The sequence below is a fragment of the Hemitrygon akajei genome, chromosome 23, assembly GCF_048418815.1.
Source record: "Hemitrygon akajei chromosome 23, sHemAka1.3, whole genome shotgun sequence".
In the NCBI taxonomy this organism is placed as follows: Eukaryota; Metazoa; Chordata; class Chondrichthyes; order Myliobatiformes; family Dasyatidae; genus Hemitrygon; species Hemitrygon akajei.
In genome coordinates this window covers 33,156,881-33,178,685 of record NC_133146.1, presented here as the reverse complement: position 1 = coordinate 33,178,685, position 21,805 = coordinate 33,156,881, and the positions used below count along the sequence as shown (strand labels likewise).

General features: G+C 40.0%; 1 protein-coding gene across 3 annotated transcripts in view; it reads right to left on the bottom strand.

Moving 5' to 3' along the window:
• Nucleotides 1-1,623: 1,623 nt before the first annotated feature.
• Nucleotides 1,624-21,805, bottom strand: part of LOC140715317 (multiple inositol polyphosphate phosphatase 1-like) — a 79,663-nt gene continuing 59,481 nt past the window's right edge. The window contains exons 4-6 of one of the 3 annotated variants that reach the window (XM_073027356.1): nt 9,573-9,924; nt 2,210-2,275; nt 1,624-1,731 (exon numbers count right to left, since the gene is read on the bottom strand). In XM_073027356.1, the coding sequence (XP_072883457.1) occupies nt 1,657-1,731; nt 2,210-2,275; nt 9,573-9,924 (493 nt within the window). In that variant the 3' untranslated portion in view covers nt 1,624-1,656. Of the gene's footprint in view, nt 1,732-1,755; nt 2,276-9,572; nt 9,925-21,805 lie in introns of those variants that run through there. The other 2 variants (XM_073027357.1, XM_073027355.1) reach the window with 2 other exon arrangements.

Below are 21,805 nucleotides of genomic sequence, written 5' to 3'. Positions count from 1 at the left end.
CATTTTATCAGCTCTGGACATGTTGGCATCCCAAACAGTTTCATGGCAAGCTTAACTAGATGATATGGATTATAATGTGTAAAGACAGGGTCTGACATCACCATTTCCTTTACCTTTGGAAAGCCACCCCCACACTGTTTTGTCCATTGCCATGTCTTCATATCTGTAATAATGAGTTCATGGGGTGGAGCACAGTAGCCAGGTTTGTCAGGAACCTGTTAATTGATAAATCCTAAAAAGAACTGCTACTGTGACACATCCTTTGACCTTGAGGCTTTCACCACTGCAAGAATTTTCTCTGCACACTTATGTAACCTTTGTATATTAATGGTTTGACCACAGTGAGTGAAGCAATAGGTAAAGAATTCACACTTGTTGCGTTGTGCTCTGAGTCCATAATCTTCTATCTTTTTAACACTATCTTGAGATTTTGGAGATGTTCCCTGCCACCCTCACCAGTAACAATCTCACCCAGGTAACTCTGAGTGCCTGGGGCAGCCTTGCAGCACCTGATCCATAGCTTCTGCCAGAGTGCAGGTGTAGATGCAACTCCAAAAATAAGCCAACAGCAGCGATAAAACCCTTTGTGTTTATGGTGAGAAACACTTTGGACTCTTCTTCCACCTCCATCTGTAGGTAGTCCTCAGCTGTCCACTTTGCAGAAGTGTTTCCCTCCACAAAGGTTTGCAAAGATATCCCCTATCCCGGGCAGAGGGTATTGATCTACTTTCGGTACGGCGTTGATGTTGACCTTAAGATCACCACACATCCTGACAGACCTATTCTTCTTAGCTACGGAGATCACTGGTATTGCACATGGGCTCTACTCAAACTTCAAAATAATTCCTTCAGCCTTCTTGTGATCTAGATCACTGGCTACTTTATCATGGACGGTATAAGGAAACAGACTGCCTTTGTTAAATTCCACAGATTTCGGATTTTAAAAAATATATACACAGAGGATATCTTTATTATTTGTGATGGGAAAATTCACCACCCTGAATTAGAAAGGGCAATGAATTCTTGAGATTGGTCTCATTCTTCTGAAGTACTATAACTAGTATTTGTTTAAACTCAAGCAGCTTGAAAGAGTAAATTGCATTCCTATCTTCATCCCTTTAGATATGAATGAAGTCATTTCTGAAGTTGATCTTCAAGGAATAGTCCAGCTTTTAAAGTGAGGCTGCAATTTTCTTTCTCTTAAAATGTTATATTTCTGATCTTATTCCTTTTCTTAATAGCTCAATCTTCTTTAAAAAAAAAAATCAGCTGCCCAAATTAAGGTTATGTATGGAATGCAACTGGTCCTGCTAAAGTTGCAAGAGCTAGTGCCTTGAAAGCCTCTTACTCACTCACCTGTTTCCATAGTAACTGCAGATATAATTAAAGCTTAAATTATGACCTTATCATTCCACTTCTGGGGAAATTGGACACAATATAATTTCTTGCTATTAAGCCAACAGAAATAGGAAATGGGTTGATATTTATTTCCATTGCTTGTTTTTATGACCAAAAGGGCTGAAAATGTGATGAAAGCTGACTTAACAACATTCAAAGTATTTGAATAAGGGTATGAAAAGAGCAATCTGGAACCAGGATTACAAATCCACAGGGCTGCACAAATTACAAAGTTGCGTCAATTGAATTTAATGAAAACTAATAATAAACTACAAACAGTAAAATAAGAAAGAGAAAGAAAAGGAAAAAGAAGCAACTGCTGTCATCACAGATCTGTGGAAGAGAAAGAAGATTTTTTAGTGTTCTGTATTGAAAAAATCACTTTAAAACATGCACAGTAATTACATAACACTATTTACTTAAGACACGTGCAAGTACTTCAAGATTTACTAAACTATTTGAACAAATACAAAGAGCATCCTAACTATCTCATTTATCAGGTAATTTGTGCTGCCTACACTAAGCTTCACAGTTTAATTATTTATTTACCATATTTATATTTATAGGAGAACAAAATACACTGTTGATGTGCATTTGGAGAGATCAAAGATTATGCCACAGACAATTAGAAAGGAATTTTACTTATCAGACAGGAATTATTTCAAAAATATATCAAAATAACCAGTGAAATTTAGATTTGCAAGTTCAAAGTAAATTTATTATCAAAATACATACTGTATATGTCACCATATACAACCCTGAGATTTATTTTCCTGCAGATGTACTCAAAAAATCCATAATGAATAATAACTATAATTAGAATTGAGGGAAGATCACATGAACTTGGGCGTTCAACCAATGTGCAGAAGACGACAAACTGTGAAAATACAAAAAGAAATAAATAGCAATAATAAATAATCAACAAATATCAAGGGCATGAGATGAGTCCTTGAAGAATCTCAAGAATGAGAGGTCATCTCATTAAATCAGATAAAGTTCTTATAGGGATTGCAGGGATGATGCTTTCCCAGCTTGAGTTTCTAGAAACACAGATTACGAGAGTCAAAAGGTCAGCAATTCAGGCTTGATTCAGGAAAGAAATGTATTTATCCAGATGAAAGTGAACATCTGGAATTTTCTTCTCAAGAAGTTGTGAAGGCTCAGTTGCAGAGCACATCACAATAAGTGTTCTGATGAATTGTTTTGACCTGAAACATTAATGTGGTTCTATTTCCATACATGCTGCTACCCTGAGTAGTTCCTGCATTTTCTGAAACAATAGAGTAACAATTCAGAGTGGTAAATCTCAACAATGATGCTTCACAGAACAAGCAAGCAATTTAATGGTGTAATATGAAGATTATATTGCCACTCTGAAAGGTTTGGTGTGGATAAATAGACGTTTAGGATGGATCTCAAGATATGAGGTAGAGTTAAATTTCCTGGAAAGGATCAGGTTTTAACAAAAGCCTCAGTCAATGTTAGTTTACCTTTCCCTCAGGCTGTGCCCTAACAAGGTTGCTTTGAGCAACCATCCATAAAGCATGTATTCAATCTCTTGTGCTAACTACGCAATCAAGGTTGTTTCTGTGGCCAAACAGCCCAATAGATTACCTCAAGGAGAAATCAGCTCCAGACTTGGATCAGAGACATAGAGTCTAGCCTAATTTTGGATTCTTCAGTGTTGTGTTGTTATAAAATTTGACTTTTTTTTTCTGGTGTTAGTCTACAATTTACTGAACTCAGTGCTACAATTCGGCATATGGTGATTAGCTAGTTTAGCCTTTGATTTTTATTTAATGAGATACAGGCATTGCTGGCAAGGACAACACTTATTATCCACCACGAACAGCCCTTGAGAAAGTAGTAGTAAGCCATCTTCTTGAACTTCCAGTGTCCTTCAGTAGTATTTTTGTGTAAAGTGTTTGACGATATTTTCTTCAAGGTTGTTTTCTCTTTGGAGAGGATGAAAGGTGACAATGATAAGAGGCATAGATGGAAATAATAGCCAGAGACTTTTTCTGGGGTAGGTGGGGGTACCAGAAGATCTTTTTACATAGAGAGTGGTGGGTGTGTGGAACAGCATGCCAGGGGTGGTGGTAGAGGCAGATACATTAGGGACATTTAAGAAACTCTTAGACAGAGACATGGATGGTAGAAAAATAAGGGCTGTGTAGGAGAGAAGGGTTAGAGTAAGTTGAAAGGTCAGTACAACGTTGTGGGCCAAAGGGCTTCTACCAAGCTGTTCTATAAGACCATAAGACAAAGGAGCAGAATCAGATCATTCGGCCCATTGAATCTGCTCCACCATTCCATCATGGCTGACTTATTATCCCAACGCAACCCCATTCTCTTGCCTTCTCCCATAACTTTTGACATCATGTGTAATCAAGAACCTGTCATCTCAACAAATATATTCAATAACTTGGCCTCCACAACCATCCGTGGAAATGAGCTCCAGAGTTTCACCACCCTCTAAAGAAATTCCTCATCTCTGTTCTAAATGGGTATCTCTCTATTCTGAGGTTGTGTCCTCTGGTCCAAGACTCTTCCACTATAGGAAACATCCTCGCCACATCCGCTCTATCTAGGCTTTTCAATATTCAATAGGTTTCAGTGAGATTCCCCGTCATTCATGTAAATTCTGGCAAATAGAAGCCCAGAGCCATTCAATGTTCTTCATATGCAAAACCTTTCTGTGGTGAACTACATATACCTGTCTGGACACGCCCCCCCTGCTGACTGCTCCTGTGGCTCCTCCCACGGACCCAAGTATAAAGGCGATTGGGGACACCGCCCCGGCCTCAGTCTCCAGGATGCAGTGTGGTGGTCAATTGCTGCTTGTTTTTTCTTCCAGCCAATAAAAGCCTATATCTCGCCTCACGTCTCCAAGAGTTATTGATGGTGCATCACTTTCATTCCTGGAATCATTCTCATGCGGCTCCTCAGGACCCACACCAATGCCAGCACACCTTTATCAGATAAGTGGCCCAAAGCTGTTCACAATACTCCTTGTGCAGTCTCAGCAATTCATCCTTGCTAATATAATGTTGGAAAGACAACAACATATTTTCAACTGAGGACAGCGTAAGGCTTGGAAAGGAACCTGTACATAGTATGCATTAACTACCCTTGTCCTTTTTGACAGCTCTAGTTAAGCTTTGGAAGATACAGTCTAAGTAACTCCAGTGCATTTTCTGAACAATGAACATAAGCAAGTGCACAGAAAGAGTGGGTGGGGTATCAATCAAGCAAGATATTTAGTGCTGGATGCTGTCAGGCTGGTTGGTAGTTGAAGGAGTTATATCCCGCCGATTAAAGCATCAAGGAAGGTTAAAACATCGAGGCGAGTGCAGAAGGTGAGCGGGTGTTCAGCAACATTGACTAATCTCTCTCACTGCTGCTGTCAGACGAAGGTGTCTACATGTGATGATCTCTCGCTCGCTGCTCCCGAGGCAAGGACCCTGCATTCGAATGCTTGCTCTCTCTCTCTCTCTCGATGCTGTCAGAGATTAGTACCGAAGTTCTGGGCCTGCGATTTATGGATTGGACTGTGGACAATTGGACTCATTCAGTTTTATGTTTTTATATTCTATGTTTTCTTTCTTGTTGCCGATTGCACGATTTTTTTTTGTATGTTTGGGGTGTTGATGTGCTTGTTGCCGTTCTGCACAATTTGTTTTTTTGCATGGGGGAGCTGATGTTCTTGTCGCTGTTTGATCGTTTTGGTGTTTTTGTGCATGGGGCTGTGTTTTTCTTTAAACTGCTTCCATGGTTTTTTTGATTCATGGCTGTCTGGAGAAGGCAAAAATCAGAGTTGTATACTGCATACATACTTTGATAATAAACTGAACCTTGAACACTGAGGTTAAGCAAATGGAAAAATATTCCAGCACACAATTATAATGTAGTTTCTCAGAAACCTAGATGGAATGTACAGTAAACACGAGGAAATCTGCAGATGTTGGAAATTCCAACAACACACACAAAATGCTGGTGGAATACAACAGGCCAGGCAGCATTTTGTGTGTGTTGTTGGAATGTACAGTAATTTTCCAGATCAGTTGCTAATGAGACAGATGTCCGAGTTGGGGTTAGGGTTATGGTTTGGAATGCAAATTTAGTACGAGAAACCATTTTTGTAAATAATGTGAATATGTGCATTTGGAGCTCCTGGGGTTTTCTGAGGGGCCACTTAAACTGCATGGTTGCCTGGGTTGAAAAGATGAAGAAGTATACTGATATACAGTTATAGCACTTACTCCAATGCTAGTTGGTTAGAAGTAATCAGGACATAATTGTAGATTTCATGTATCGCTTAAAGGGATACACATCATTACACATTCATTTCCTCCTGCAGCTAGGAACAGATCATCTGAAATGTTTAATAGCAGGCTTTCTGTGACATATTTGAGAAATTTATACCAACAATTAAACATCTATTCTGTAAATTATTTTTCTTCGCCTACACAGAGTAAATGCTACCACACTTAATTGGACACTTTATAAGAATCACAAGAGTTATGAAATGTCTGATCTCAAGCATTATGCTAGTAGCCTCATTTGAACTGTAAGAGGATTGGGAGAAGGGTAAGGCTGGCTGCTGCGTGACAGAGGGAGAGGTAGGTGATTTAGATACCTTTTCCCCATCCTTCTCCTCTACACTTCCTCCACAAAGATCTCCAGGGGCTCTTAAATAATTCTTAAATCAATAAAGCATTGAAAGGATTCAAGTGAAACTTCTGTAATTCTGTCACATTATTATTTTAGTAATCTGGCATGGAAACCATTAGATCTGGTAGATTTATCTGTTTAAAATCCCCTTCATTTCCTCCATTAGAATTCTGCTGTTTTAAACCCGAAATCTTGTTCCCCTTGTTCCATTTGTATTTTTCCTTTCCTCACTGTTTTATTCCCCTTTTGAACTGTGGAAAGGATTATAAAGGGGTCTCTCCAACAATTCTGTATTTTTTAAGCTGTTGCTTATTCGAGAATCCATTCTGTGTTTAAATAGGCTCATGTTATCATTTACCACTTTTATCTCAACTTTCAGCGTTATTTTCCAACTCGTAGTTGTTTTGTGCTGCTTACTGCATACTATATTCCTTTTACTCTGCTGAGTTACCACGTTTCTTCTCTTTGGGTAATTGTACTCCATTTATCACAATTGCTGACGCATATGCCTGAAGATCTGGATAATTTTGATCTTCAAAAGTATTTATTGATCACATATTTTGTAAAAACGTTTTTGCTTTCCTAACAGTTCAATCCATATTAACGCAATCAGCATAAATCTCATTCCATGTAATTTCCCTTACTTGGTTAGCATGTAATCCTGCTGTTCCTAGAGTTCATTATTAATCTCTATTGTGTTAAAAACATTGAGATACTTTCTTATTTTCAGATTATTTATTCATTCTGGTTTGTTACTCATTACTCAGTCTGGCTTGGTCAATACACCAATCAGTTCCAAACACACTGTTTCATGAAATCTACCCATGAAAAACTATCACTCCTATCCCCATGAGAAAAGTCTTAAAGCTCTCTGTTTCTATCTAGACACCAGACCTAACCAGTTCCATCACCACTACCCTTGCCCTTACCTACCACATACCCAATACATCATTTTCTTTAACTTCTGCCATCTCCAATGGGATCCTAATACTAAGTACATCTTTTCCTCACCCCTTACTCTCCGCTTTCCATCAGAGATCACTCTCTACTTGACTCCCCTGCCTACTTGTTCCTCTTATCGCTGCAGGCAGAACAAGTGCTACACTTATCCCTAAAACCTCCTCCCTCACCACCATTCAGGGTCCCAAACAGGCGAGGTGACACTTCACCTGCGAGTCTGTCAAGGCTATATACCTGATGCTCCCAGTGTGCCCTCCTCTACATTGAGGAGACCTGACATAGTTTGGAGGACCATTTGTTGAGCACAAAATGTAATTTTTCCCATTTCAATTTGACTTCCCATTCTAACATGTCAGTCCATGGCCTTCTCTAATGCCACAATGAGGCCACACTCCAGTTGGAAGTGCAACACCTCATATTCCATCAGGGAAGCTTTCAACCTGATGACAATTTCTCTAACTTCCAGTAATTTCCACCTGTTCTCTCTTCTGTCTTTTTCCATTCCCCATTCCGGCTTCCCTCTTACCCTTTTTCCTTCCCTCATCTGCCCATCAGCTTCCTCTGTTGCCTCTCCTTCTCTTTCTCCCAAGGTACAACCTCACAGCTTCTTACTTCATCTCCCCTTCCTCACCCACCCACTCTCCCTCTCACCTGGTTTCATCCATCACCTGCCAGATTGTACTCCTCCCCTACCGTACCTTCTTGTCCTGGTTTCTTCCCCCTTCCTTCCCAGTCCTGATGTGGGATCTAGGCCTGAAAACACAGACTCCTTATTCCCCTCTGTAAATGCTGCCTGACCTGCTGAATTCTTCCAGCACTTTTTGTGTCTTCCTTCATATAAAAAAATATTTCTATTATGACCCAAGCTGTTTTGAATGGAAAACAAAGATCTATACTTTTCTGAAAGTCATTCCTAAATATTCTCTGCAGCATCACTGTATTCCAAAGCTGTACATAATACTCAACTAAGTGAGAACTGCATATTACTTATTAATTCAATCAGTTCCATTGCCCACTCACACATGCTGATGCCTTTTCACTTAACTGCTTAATACTGGACATCAGAAATTTCAGCAGGCTTATACTTATAAATACTGTAGCTCTATGCCTCACTGCCTAGAATTCTCCAACTAAGTGCCAAGATTTGGACTCCTTTGCAAGTTGGAAGTCCTAAAGTTGTGGCTGTTCTTTACTGGCAACTGCACTTGCACTTTAGAAACTTAATGGAGGCTAATAGTGTAGTGTAAATATGTTGCAGCTCCCCAGACTTTGCTCAATAAAGTTGCATCATCTCAGACCTGAAGCCGGAAAAGATGCCCATTAATTTCAAAAGCTATGCCATCATTCAATGGATCATGAGTGACCTATGATCTAACACTATATATCTGCCTTTGGTTAACCAAAACACTAATGCATCTCAGGTACAAAAATAACAGTTAATCTAGCCTCAAATGCCAATTATAGAAATGGACATCAAAATTCTATCAACCTTTGATTTAGAATTTTAATCCTGAAACACACAGCTTTTATTGCATTGCTAGCCCTGAACTCTTCAACTAGTTTCTTTCTACCCAAATATATTTTAATATTTTGTAAACCTCTAATAAATTATAGAACACTACATTATACCATACTTTCCACCTCTTATTTCAGCTGGACTGTCAATTAATTGCAGTTTATTGCTATCTCAAAATAAGACCTTAATAAAATGAGCAACATTAAATCAATAATTAAACAATGATATTTTTATTTTAAAAATTACATAGCTTACTTTCACCTCACTGTGCTTCCTTGAGCCACGATTAAAACTTTGTCCTGGACACAAATCCCCACCTCCACCACAACATTGCAGCCCATGAGTTCTTCATGGAACCATTGGAAAAGTGATCACCATCACCTCATGGCAATAAAGCATAATTTTTTTTTAGTCATGATAATCATGATTTTTAAAAAAAATCACGACACTAAGTTTATTCATGTAAAATTTTTGGGGTAATCCTTCCAAGACCAACAATTCTTCCAATGTGAGGATGTCCAGATCTGTATAGTATCCTTCATGTGTGGATTAATATAGGCATATTTTTATCCTGCTATTCCAGTCCTCTATATATTGTCAACATTCCTTCAGCATTTGTGGTCTAAAAATATGGAAGGTGATAATGAATTCCCTAAGATTTACACCAACCCCAACTAGTCTTTGGAGGTTCAGCAGCAGCTTCAGTTACAAGAGATCAATTAGAGACAGCTACTTTCACAATACTGTTGACAGAGAATTTCAGCTGACAATGACCAACGTGAACGTGACATTAAAAGATTATAATTTCCAGTCTCAAAATGAGCAACTTGTTCCCAGTCCTTTTAAAACTACTTCATCCACTTCTGCATTGTAGCTGCAAGAAAAATAACAAAAAATCTCTCCCCTGCACAAAAATGATTTCCAGAGAATTAAAGGAAAGAAACCGATCAGATAAAAGTATGGAGCTAACTTATATCTCATCATGTTGTGATATATTTAACTCCTTTGAGGCAAACTCACATACATTGCTAAACTTCAGTGTATCAATAAGATGTTGATAGTGGTTCTTCACTTCATCATAGTCAGCAACAAGGCTTCCATTCTGAGGAAATGGTAGTGGCTTTTCATTCAGAAACAACTGGAGTTTGTACTTTTCCCCTATGCTCTGTGATTCATTGCAGTGGTACAGGACAAAAATAAGGTTTGCAGCAAAGGGTGAAATTTGTCCACTTCTAAATTTACGATTCTTTTGCTCTTCAAAATTATTTGCTAGTAAGGGGTGTTCATCCTTAAAATACCCCATGAGAGTCAAAACTGGCAGGAGGGTCTCCGCATGCCCAAATCGCAAGACAGCAGTGTGAGATATTGATTCCTTCCTGTGAAGACAAAAAGAAAGAAAATACGAGTAAGTATTGGTAGAATTTCAAAGGATTTGGCACAAAATAGGATTCTAAAGATTGAACATCCATGCTGTTCAGAATCAGTTAGTGGGTACTTGGAGCCAAATAGAATCCAAGAGTTAAGGAACTTTGCAATGAAGTGCCTTCCACTAGTTGTACTTATTAATGACATGTTTACCTTTTATCATAAAATTATCTTAGTTTTTAAACTTGATCCAGCATTTCTTCTACACATTGTGCTGTTATTGTTTTGACTCTTTGAAGCCCTTTGAGAAAATTAACATTCCTTCCCACCAATGAAATTTGTCTTCTGTATGACCAAAACTAAAAAGTTGACTGAGCCAACTCTAATATTCAATACAATGAAGCAAAGACACCTATAGTGGCCAATTATTTGCAATCATTTTCCAGAAAGCCAGAATGGTCGTGATTCAGTGGGGAAAGAATTTGGCCACACTTCAGTATACTAAGTTTCAAGTAGATGTCATGAATGTTCAAGCTGCTTAAAATGAGTGTGCCATGGGAGTACTAATCAAGTTTCCCAGTACTTCGTGAGCTACAGAGCACCATATTATGGAGAGAAGGCAGTACCATGTGGATATTTTTGCCCACACTTTATGTAATGAATAACAGATAAAAGGAACAACATATTTTAACAAGGAACAATCTAATCACAAGATGTGAATTGACTCGAGCTCTGCATGCAAAAGTCACAATTATTTCAAAGTAGTTTAATAATATGCCTTTATAATTAATTCTCAAAATTGGAAATAAAGTTTTAGTTTCTTGAAAAGCAAGTATATGAAAGCAAAAATATTCAACTTGCTTTGCTTCATCACAGTATTTGCCTTCATAGCTTCCTTACATTCTCCAAGCTGAATGGAAAAGTTAAGTCTCTTAATTCAGTTCTCTAAAGACTCTTCCAAAATCTGGCAGGATACAGGTAGAATCTGGTAGGATGGTACCCCCTAACTAAATCGACTTTGGAAAAAATTATCTTTCTGGTTAAATGTGCTGCAAAGACTTGGAATTGTGGGACCGGGTAACGAACAGGGGGTGGTGACCTCGTTAAGGCGTCAGTAATCGCCACATGGGCCACAACCACCATTAGACTTTGGGACCAAATGGAGGGGCGAAGCCCAAGGGCTATTCGACCAGACTCGGCCTTCATGGTTTCCTGCTGTTCCAGGTCCACTCCACACATGTGGGCACGGACTGGTAGGCCAGTTGTGGAAATGTGTTGCTCAACCCCATGTTTTGTGGCTGTGGTGGAGAATGTGGGCTAGGTGAGGTTTGGGAATTCACCCAGCAGTCGAGTAAACTCACATCCAAGGTGCATGCGCTTGACAGAATCGTTGTGGGGGAACTTACTGGGGGAGTAGGGTAACGACCTGAAAGTCCTTGACATCTACAAGCCGACAGTCCTAATGATCGACTAATAGTCCTTGGGCACACAGGAAATCTGCACCGAGCTGAGGTCTAGCTACTTCAGCCAGGACGAAGTTCCATGTGTAACGTTGCCCACTGAAGCAGAGCATCAGTCACCGTGTCCTGTAAGTCTGAATCCTACAGACACTGGTGGCCACCAGTGAGGTTCCTTCGCTCTTTGCCTTCTTATCAATAGGCGATGCTTGCCGCGCACTTACTTGAGCACCCGTGTCACACAGGAGGCATCGCCCTGAAAGGGTGTACGTAATGAACAGTGGACAACCCGAGCAGGTAAAAACTACGGTGTTCACAGATCTCCGATGTCCCGATACACTGGCACTGTCGGCACTTCCTAGTGTTTGCACCAAAGCGAACGTGCTAAAAAACACAGACCCGATGGTCTATTTTGTAGCATTAGACAGTCGTCTGTTTGTGTTGGAGGCCGTGCTGACCAAGCTTATTGAAACAGGGAAATGAGGAGGAATTATTCATCTCTGCCTGGCTGAGCCATTTTATGGCTATCAACCATTTTAGCAAACACCTATAGTCCTTCACGGGGTGCATTAGTGAGGGCCATGCAAACTTGATCAGGCAGTTGCTGCATGACGAGTTCCTTAAAAATAAAAGAAGGATGGTGCTTTCCCGGGAGAGACAGTATGTGGTCCATAGCTCCGAAGGCGTAGCATCGCCAAGGCCAGGCAAGCATAGCAACTGTTTGGTGCGCTCAGACTCTGATAGTCCAGAAGACTGTAAAAGGTGAGGTGTCAGCAATCGGTATTTATCATGTTCAGGTGGGTTTTCTAGTAGACTCGCACTCTCAAGCCATAGAATTGCTGAGCGATGCTACCACATCGAAATATTTGGTGTCAGTGGTGGTCATTTCTCGCAGTGCAAATTGGGCCTCAGCTTGTACAAACTAAGCAATGGCATTTTGCTCCCAAAACTTTGGCAGTTTCAAAGCGACAGCATTGGCCGACATGTTCAATAACTCTAGAATTACCCCAGAGCATTGGAGTCACCAACGTAGGTTTTCACAAATAAAACTGTGTGAGCTGTTTCATGTTTAAGAAAAAGCCGTAACACATTTTTAATGAACTCCAAAGCCTAAAACAAAGTGCGCTAAAGGCCCTTCACGTAATTCCGTCATCATGCCAGGCCATCCTTTTAAAGTGAAACCCCAACTCAATGTTGCTGGTTGTGGATTATGTACATTTCCACCCAACACTATATCAGAATCAACTCAAGTGAATGCACTACTACTACTATTTGAGTTACTGTCGCCTTCCTGTCAGCTTGAACAGTCTGGCCATTCTCCTCTGACCTCTCCCATTAACAAGGTATTTTTGCCCACAGAACCGCCACTCACTGGAGGCTTTTTACTCTTTGCACCATTCTGTAAACTCTTTTAGGTTTTTCCGATACCTTAGAACTCATCTTGTTAACTGATGCACAAAATAAATCAACATAAAGCACAGATGCTCACAGGCACGTGTTTAAAGGCGGCTAGAATGCAGTTCCGGGGGAGGAGCTTGGCTGCTTGGGGCGCGTGCTGCTTTTTTTCATAACAGTGAAGACACCTCTGTTAGCGAAAAACAGGTAACTAATGTAGGTCTTTCGTAACAGCGAGGTGTTGTAAAGCGAACGTTCGAAAAATGGGACACCTGTAAAGGGGAAGAAAAGCAGAGGCGTGCCTTTTTTCAGATCAAACACTGGAGGTGCATCACCCTCCCACTTACCTCCTCTTCAGTGTAAATAGTATCCATTCTGGCAGCAACACAATATGCAAAAGCACGTAGACATGGTCAAGATGTTCAGGTGTTATTTAGACCAAGCATCAGAACGGGGAAGAAGTGTGATCTAAGTGACTTTCACTGTGGAATGATTGATGTACCAGATAGGGTGGTTTGAATCTCTGAGAAATTGCTGATCTTTTGGGATTTTCATGCATAACAGTCTGTCGTTTTTCAAGCCTTCCACAGCAGACGACGAAACTTGACCTTCGACATCGAGGCAGGCAGACATGGAAAAAAATTACCTGCCTGCCCTGATGGAAACAGACGACAATGAGATGACACCCCAGTCTCTTCTACCTCCCACCACCCCAACCTCCAATGACTCAGCCCAACACACCATCATCAGTGTGCTCGCTGTCTTCCCGATTCCGGTAAGTGATACTACACTGTACATACATTATTTCTACTTTATATAGGCTGTGTATTTTTATGTGTTATTTGGTATGATTTGGCAGCTTCATAGCTTTAAGGTTACTGGAGAGATGCTTCTGCCAAGAGCGTTTGCACCGAGTCTTTCTGCTGAGAGCGCTTGCGTGAGATTTTCGCTGTGGCGGACAGTGCTGCAATAATTACAGAAAAGTACTCCTACTTTATATAGGCTGTGTATTTATCAGATCATTCCTGCTTTTACTATATGTTACTGTTATTTTAGGTTTTATGTATTATTTGGCATGATCTGGTAGGTTTTTTTTGGGTCTGCGAATACGCACAAATTTTTCCCATATAAATAAATGGTAATTGCTTCTTCACTTTATGATATTCTGGCTTACAAACCATTTCATGGGAACGCTCAACCTTCAAATAGCGGGGGAAACTTGTATTGTCATTCCAGGAGGTCAGCCAAGCTTCAGAATTCATAAGCAAACTGACTCCCAGTTACTTCTTCCCACCCTACTTCCTGTAAAGACTCCCACAACCTGTATGATTGGCATCCCCTCTGAATGGTCATTCCCTGCAGAGTGACAGTATTGTATACCAAGCACAAAACAGACTGCAATTACTCACCAAAGCTACTCTTACAGGATCTCCAAAACCAAAAACGTCTCCCACCATGACGTCCATCTGAATTCTCATAGTAACTTTTTTCATATGATGACTAAACAGTGGATTGTGAGTAGTGGCACGGCCGTACAGCGGTTAGCTATTACAATGTCAGCAACCCAGTTCAATTCCTGCCACCATGTGTCAGGAGTAGGTACCGCCTCCCATGACCACATGGGTTTCCTCCAGCTGCTCTGGTTTCCTCCTATATTCCCAAGACACGCGGGTTAGCAGCTTAATTGGTCACATGCGTGTAATTTGGTGGTGGGAGCTCTTTGGACCAGAAGGATCAGTTACCGTGCTGTATCTCTAAAAGGAAATTCAAGCTCTGGCCAGTGGACTGAGAGAGGGTTTGCATGACTCTCTATCAAAGATCAAAGTGAAAGGTCATCTAATTGTCTTGGTAGTTGATGGAAATGACAATGACTGAAATGTCTGATCTACTTCAATGCTAGTTTCCTGTGCTAGTATACTTTGTGATTTGAGTATTCATACCCTGCTCGGGGAGAAAATTCAAAAGGTACACTACTCTCTTGTGAAACAATTTCTCCTTGACCCTGTGATGAATGCTTTTTTGAATTTGAATTTTGAATTATGATCTGTCCAAAGGGCCCAAACAGATTAATCAAAAGATGAGGCAAGACATGGCTGGTATTTCCAGGTATTTGTTCCAAACTTTTAATTTGCTTGAAAGCAAATTTAATTTAGGAACAAAATAAAAATAAGAATTATCTTTCTTTAATCAAATAATGAAAGCATCCATAATCATAATATCATTGGGATAAACCCACATATTAATGAAATTAATATTTGATGCGTTTGAAAAACAGTGCTATTGTATATTTAATATTGAAGTAATAGTTGAGTAATCTTATACAGACGGCCCTCCTTATCCGCAAATTCAGCATGCGCGGATTCAACCAACCGCGAATGCGAAAACCCGGAAGTGCTCTTCCAGCACTTGTTGTTGGAGCATGTACAGACCTTTTTTCTTGTCATTATTCCCTAAACAATACAGTATAACAACTATTTTACATAACATTTACATTGTATTAGGTATTATAAGTAATCTAGAGATGATTTAAAGTATACAGGAGGATGTGCGTGGGTTATCATGCATTGGGATCGAAAAAAATCGGAAGTTCTTACTAAGTAAGTCGGAACAGGTACATTTGGTATTATTTAGCATCAGTTAGTCAAATGTTTGTATATAGTATATATATTTTACCTTCCTATGTATATAAGAACGTATGTTTCAGCGCTGGGCCCGGGAACGGAAGTTCCCAAGTTCGATCCAGTGACAGACCACTCCCGAATGCGCTCTGCACTGTGCCGGGTTGATGTGGAGGATAAAAAACACAAAACCCCAAAACCCAATAATTAAACCACTGCGTTGCTTAGTAATAATTGTAGCTTTCATCGGGGCAGAGTCTTTCTCACTTTATCCTTTAAAATTGTTCCGATCGTTGACCGACGTAGCCTAACGCTTTTACAATGACCAATGGCGTTTCACCTCTTTCCGATCGCTTTATTATTTCCACTTTATTTTCAATCGTTATCGTGATTATTTTCGTGAACAGAAACACTGTGGATTCAGATCGCTGCCGCTGAGTCCTAATGTCCACCGCAGGTTACATAAGGTCTGGGGTTCCGCTGGGTCCTAAGATCCACCGCATTGAGACAGGTTGAATAAGGGACTTGAGCATCCACGAATTTTGGTATCAGCGAGGGGTCCCGGAACAAATCCCTCGCGGATAAGGAGGGCCGACTGTAAATATATTGTTAATCAAGCATTCTTCTTCAATTAAAATAATTCATTACAGGTTTATGGGTAAAAATAAGTGAATTGGACACATCATCACTTCCACATGAAACGTGCTTATAGTAAACTCAAAGTTAGACTCACATTCCTGGATTCCCATGTCTTCTTTTGAATTATTTTAATGTTTTGAAGTTACAAAATATACCAAGTGCGGTCAGTTAAGTAAATTTACTTGAATCATCTTTCCAGAGTTTATTGCTGGATCTTAAAACATAGGGGAAGTTAAATGAGATAAAATAGAAAAATACAGAATATCAATGAAAAATGGAGTTCACTGTATCTGCAGGAATCAACCTGATACTTGAAGTTCTTGGTTTTAATTACTTTACTGCACCATTTTACTTAAAGCTGGGGTAAGTCTTCATGCACTGACCTGAGACATCAGAATTGTGTCATACATGTTTGTAGCAACACGTGGGCTCTAACAAACTGACACCCTGTGGTTTACCCTGATTGCATTAGGAAAACACATCCTTCAGTCTTCTGTGCATTTACATACTATGCACAAGTCTTAAGCACATACATATAGCTAGGGTGTCTAAGGCTTTTGCACAGTATTGTATTTGTCAACATGGAGCAGAAAGCAAGCTTGTAAATCTGGCAGGAGCAAAGGATGTTGGGAACGGCGAGGGTGGAGCTCCGCTGGAGGGGTGTGGGGCAGATGGCAGAGGAGGAGTGCCAAGGGCGGGGGGGGGGGGGGTGATGTGAGCACAGACACACCCAGCCCTGAAGCACTAGGCCATGAAATTTGTTATTTTTTGTGGCAGCTGTGCAGTGTAATACATAAAATTACTACAATACGGTGCAAAAGTCTTAGGCACCCTAGCTATGTAGAAGTGCCCAAGATTTTTGCACAGTACTGTAATAAGTATTGTCTATGACAGAGTTTAAAATGAAGTGCATTTTTCAGGAATTTGGCATTGGGCACGGCCCGACAGAGAGTAATTAGGAGCTCAGTGCTGGGAATGTTGGCCTGGCCTGGACACTGACATTGACTTGCTTAGCTTTCCAATGGATTTGGAGGATTTTGAAAAGCAGCTTTCATTGTATTGTTCCAGTACTTTGATGCCAATTACAGGCAGCCCAAATCACAGAAGCAATAGAGTGACAGGGATTCTAAACCAGTGGATCATGAGTTTTGTGATACCTTCTTCCTTAAACAGCCAAAGTAATTATACTGCAGGAAACAAGAAAGATAAAAACTTTCTCTGGAATCCATTGGATGCTAATGACAATTCAATAGGGATTTCCCCAATTAAAATTGTGTTTTTATAGCCATGAACTTTTTGAATTGGAGAGCAGAACACATGGCCTATTCCTCCTTTTATTTCTTACATTCATATGAAATGAGTTATATATATGAATGCCAGATGACTTACAATTGAGAATTCATCTCCTGACACAGACTCCATAACAAAACCAACCCAGATCAGTCCAACAAATGTTCCAGTCAGGCCCGGGTCAGCCAAGAAATTGAAAGCGAGGTCAGTTAATGTATTATCCAGCAGACAGTTTAATATATTTACAGATACATCAGCGTTGTTAAGACAGTTTCACACAAAAACATATTTTGCAAAAATTTACGACCCTGCTAAAAGCTAGGCCGTGAATGTTTTGATAATGTGTTGAGCACATTAACTACACTTATAAGTACTAATTTTATATATATATATATATATATAAAATACTTTCATTACAAACATTCTGTAATAATCTGATCACTGTGTACACAGACCCCTTAGCGTCATCAACGATCTCTCCCATCTATCCAAAAATCTCCTTGATGCCCTACCATCACGCAAGAGGTACTGCAGCATTAAGACAAGAACTTTTAGAATGGTAGCGGCTTCTTCTCCCATGCTGTAAGACCACTGAACTCCCTGCCCCCACCCAGGTTTCATCGCATATGAAGCACCAGATGTGTTTCACTGTTTACTTTTCAACTTGTGTCATAAATGCAGCTTATTTACTTGTGATACTATTACTTTGAGTTGTGTGTGTGTGAGTTATATGGAATGTGTTGTGCACCTTGGTCCCAAGGAACGTTGTTTTATTTGGTGGTATACATGTGTACAGTTGAATGGCAAGAAGTTGAACTGGAACTTGATGACATTTAATCAAGTTTTTGGATGTAAATATCTTGATAAAACTAACAAAAGCAAGAAACAGCAGCTACCTCTAGCACTAAACTATTTCCTATAGAGACAATAACTGAACTTAAATGCTGATTTGAGGTTTGGAGGATTACACAATGCATTATTGGACACTCCATCTGTTCTCCTTCTTCTGCTTCCCTTGTTTTCAATAAATCCCTTTATTTAATCATCTTAGTCAAATGTAGCAAATACAGATTAATTCTGCTGTTGAAAATATTTTACAAGTGGCTCAAAATTTGGTCCTTTCTTTTTGTGCTCATTAGGCCTCGGCTCGAATGGTATCCTTCTACCTTTAAAGGACAATAAAACTTTAAGACCATAATACATAGGAGTAGAATTAGGTCATTTAGCCCATCAAGTCTGCTCTGCCTTCCCATCATGGCTGATTTAAAATCCCTTTCAATCCCATTCTCTTACCTTCTCCCCATAACCTTTGATGTCCTTTCTAATCAAGAACCTATCTACTTTAACTTTAAATATACCCAATGAGTTAGCCTAAATAGCTGTGTGAGGCAATAAGTTCCACAGATTTACCACCCCCTGGCTAAAGAAATTCCTCCTCATCTCTATTTAAAAGGGATGCCCTTCTATTCTAAGGCTATGCCCTCTGGTCCTGAACTCCCCCACTACAGAAAACATCCTCTCCAAATTCACTCTATCTCGGCCTTTCAATATTCGATAGGTTTCAAGGAGATCCCCCCTCATTCTTTTAAACTCCAGCGAATACAGGCTGAAAGCCATCAAATGTTCCTCATACGTTAACTCATTCTCATGAACCTCCTCTGGATCCTCTGCAATGCCAGCAAATCCTTTCTTAGAAAATTGGCCCAAAACTGCTCACAATACTCCAAGTGCAGTCTGACCAATGTCTTATAAAGCCTCAGCATTACATTCTAGTCCTTCCGAAATGCACACTAACAGAAGGATCTTTTGTATCTATGGGCTTCTCACTATCATCTTGTTTATTTTATGTTCACTTGCCCTGTTTCACCTCCACAACTGAATACCACACTCTTCTCAAGATTAAATCACTTTGGCTACATTTCCAGAAATAGTTTTGTGCAGAGGTCAGGGTCTCACTGCCTGTAAGGGTGGTTGAGAAGAAACGTTCATCATATTCAAAGCATGCCTGGATGGCTATTTGAAAAGAAAGACCAGCAGGACCATTGATTTAATGCAGGAAAATGGGATTAGTTTCAGCATTTCTTTTCTAAATGCCACAAGCATGATGAATCAAATGGCTTCCACTGAGTCAAAGTTTCTACAATTCTATGAAAGGTTATCAAACAAAAATTTAACTTGCTTCTCTGTAGCATTTCCTGTTTTCCGTACATTACAATTAGGTCCAGATTGTGACGTTACTTGTATCTTATTCCGACTCCGAAACTGAATACAACTAACATATCATTAGTTTACAAAAAGCACAGCATTCTAAATCAATGGTTTACAAATTGTTCCTCACCATCCCCAAACACCTAAAAGGAATAAATGTCCTAACTTGCAAAAGATGGCAAGTTTAAGAACAAGCAGGAATTGTGCTTTATTAGGATAGCACAGCAGAAATAACCTACTGGCAAGACAATAACCACAGGTATTGAGAGGAAGAGTGACAGAAATATATTAAGTTATGCATCTTGTTTACATCTTTTTCAAAGGTAAATTTTTCCTTTAATTAATGGGAGGAATGTTGATTGAACTCTTGAAGACAAATCAAAGAGAAAAATAAACTTCAAAAGACCATAAGACCATACGATATAGGAGCAGAATTAGGCAACTTGCCCCATCATGTCTGCTCCTCCATTTCAAAATGGCTGACCCAAATGTCCTCTCAGCCCCAATCTCCTGCCTTCTCTCCGTATCCCTACATGCCCTGACCAATTAAGAATCTATCAACCTCTTCCTTAAGTATACATAAAGACTTGGCCTCTACAACTGCCTGTGGCAAAGAATTCCACAGATTCACCACTCTCTTGCTAAAGAAATTCCTCCTCATCTCTGTTCTAAAAGGATGCCCCTCTATTCTGGACTATGTCCTCTGGTCTTAGACTCTCCCACCATAGGAAACATCCTTTCCATCAAGGCCTTTCACCATTCGACAGGTTTCAATGAGGTCACTTCCCATTCTTTTGAATTCTAGTGAATGCAGGCCCAGAGGTATCAAACGCTCTTCAAATGACAAGCCATTCAATCCTGGAATCATTTTTCTTTGAATCCTCTCCAGTTTCAGCACACCCTTTCTAAGATAAGGGGCTCAAAGCTGCTCACAACACTCCATGTGAGGCCTCGACATTACATCCTTACTTTTATATTCTAATCTTCTTGAAATGAATGCAAACATTGCATCTACCTTCCTCACCACTGACTCAACCTGCAAATTAATCTTTAGGGAATCCTGCACAAGGACCCAAGTTCCTTTGCACCTCAGTTGTTTGTATTTTCTCTCCATTTGGAAAGTAGTTAACCCTTTCATTTCTTCTACCAAAGTGCATGACCATTCACTTCCCAACACTAAGACCAGTCTAAGAGAGTCTAAGACCAGAGGGCACAGCCTCAGGATAGGAGGGTGTCCTTTTAGAATGGAGATGAGGAGAAATTTCTTTACCTAGAGAGTGGTGAACCTGTGGAATTCTTTGCCACAGGCAGCTGTGGAGGCCAAGTCTTTATGTATATTTAAGGCAAAGGTTGATAGATGGATCAGCCATGATGAAATGGCGGAGCAGACTCGATGGACCAAATGGCCTAATTCTGCTCCTATATTTTATGGGCTTATACCCTTGCTAAAGCCTTTACCCTTCTTGTTAAATTTGATGTTGTAGATACTTTAGCAGATTAATGAAAAGGGTACTTGAAGATCAAGACCTTAGTTCTGGCACAAAACTCATGGTGCACAGGGGAGAATCCCCTCCCCGTTTTTTGCTTCTGAGATTTGGACGACCTGTAATTGGCACATCAAAACACGGGAACAGTAACATGAAAGCTGCTTTTCAAATTCTCCACATCCATTGGAAAGTTAAGCAAATCAATGTGGGGGCGGGGGGGGGGGGGGGCCCACCAAGCCAACATTCCAGCACTGAAATCTTAAGTATGCTCTGTTGGACAGGACGAGCATTCGGATGCCTGATGCCAAGCTCCTGAAACATGCACTTCATTTCAAGCTCTGTCACAGGAAATGATTATTAAGTGGACAGAAGAATGAAGTATGCAATTTTTCCAATGCAATCAGGGTAATGTCACCAGAGTATCAGTTTGTGTGAGCCCACAAGCAAATAGATTAAATCCAAGAACTTCACATATATCAAGTTTATTCCTGCAGATACAGTGAACTCCATTTTTCATAGATATTCTGTAGTTATCTGTTAACTTGCCTTGTGTTTAGACCCATCAATAAAATACAATGAACTCAGCAAAGATGATCCAAATATATTTACCTAACTGACTGCACTATTCTTCAAAAGCATACAAGTGTTGCATCAAAAGTATCATTTCATTAATGTATGGAAGGCACGGTAGCATAGCGGTTAGCGGAATCGCTTTACAGCTCCAGCGATCACCTTCCTGGCAGATGTGTTAAATAGCACAGCAGAAACCAAAGGTAGGGCAGAAAAACATCTACAGAT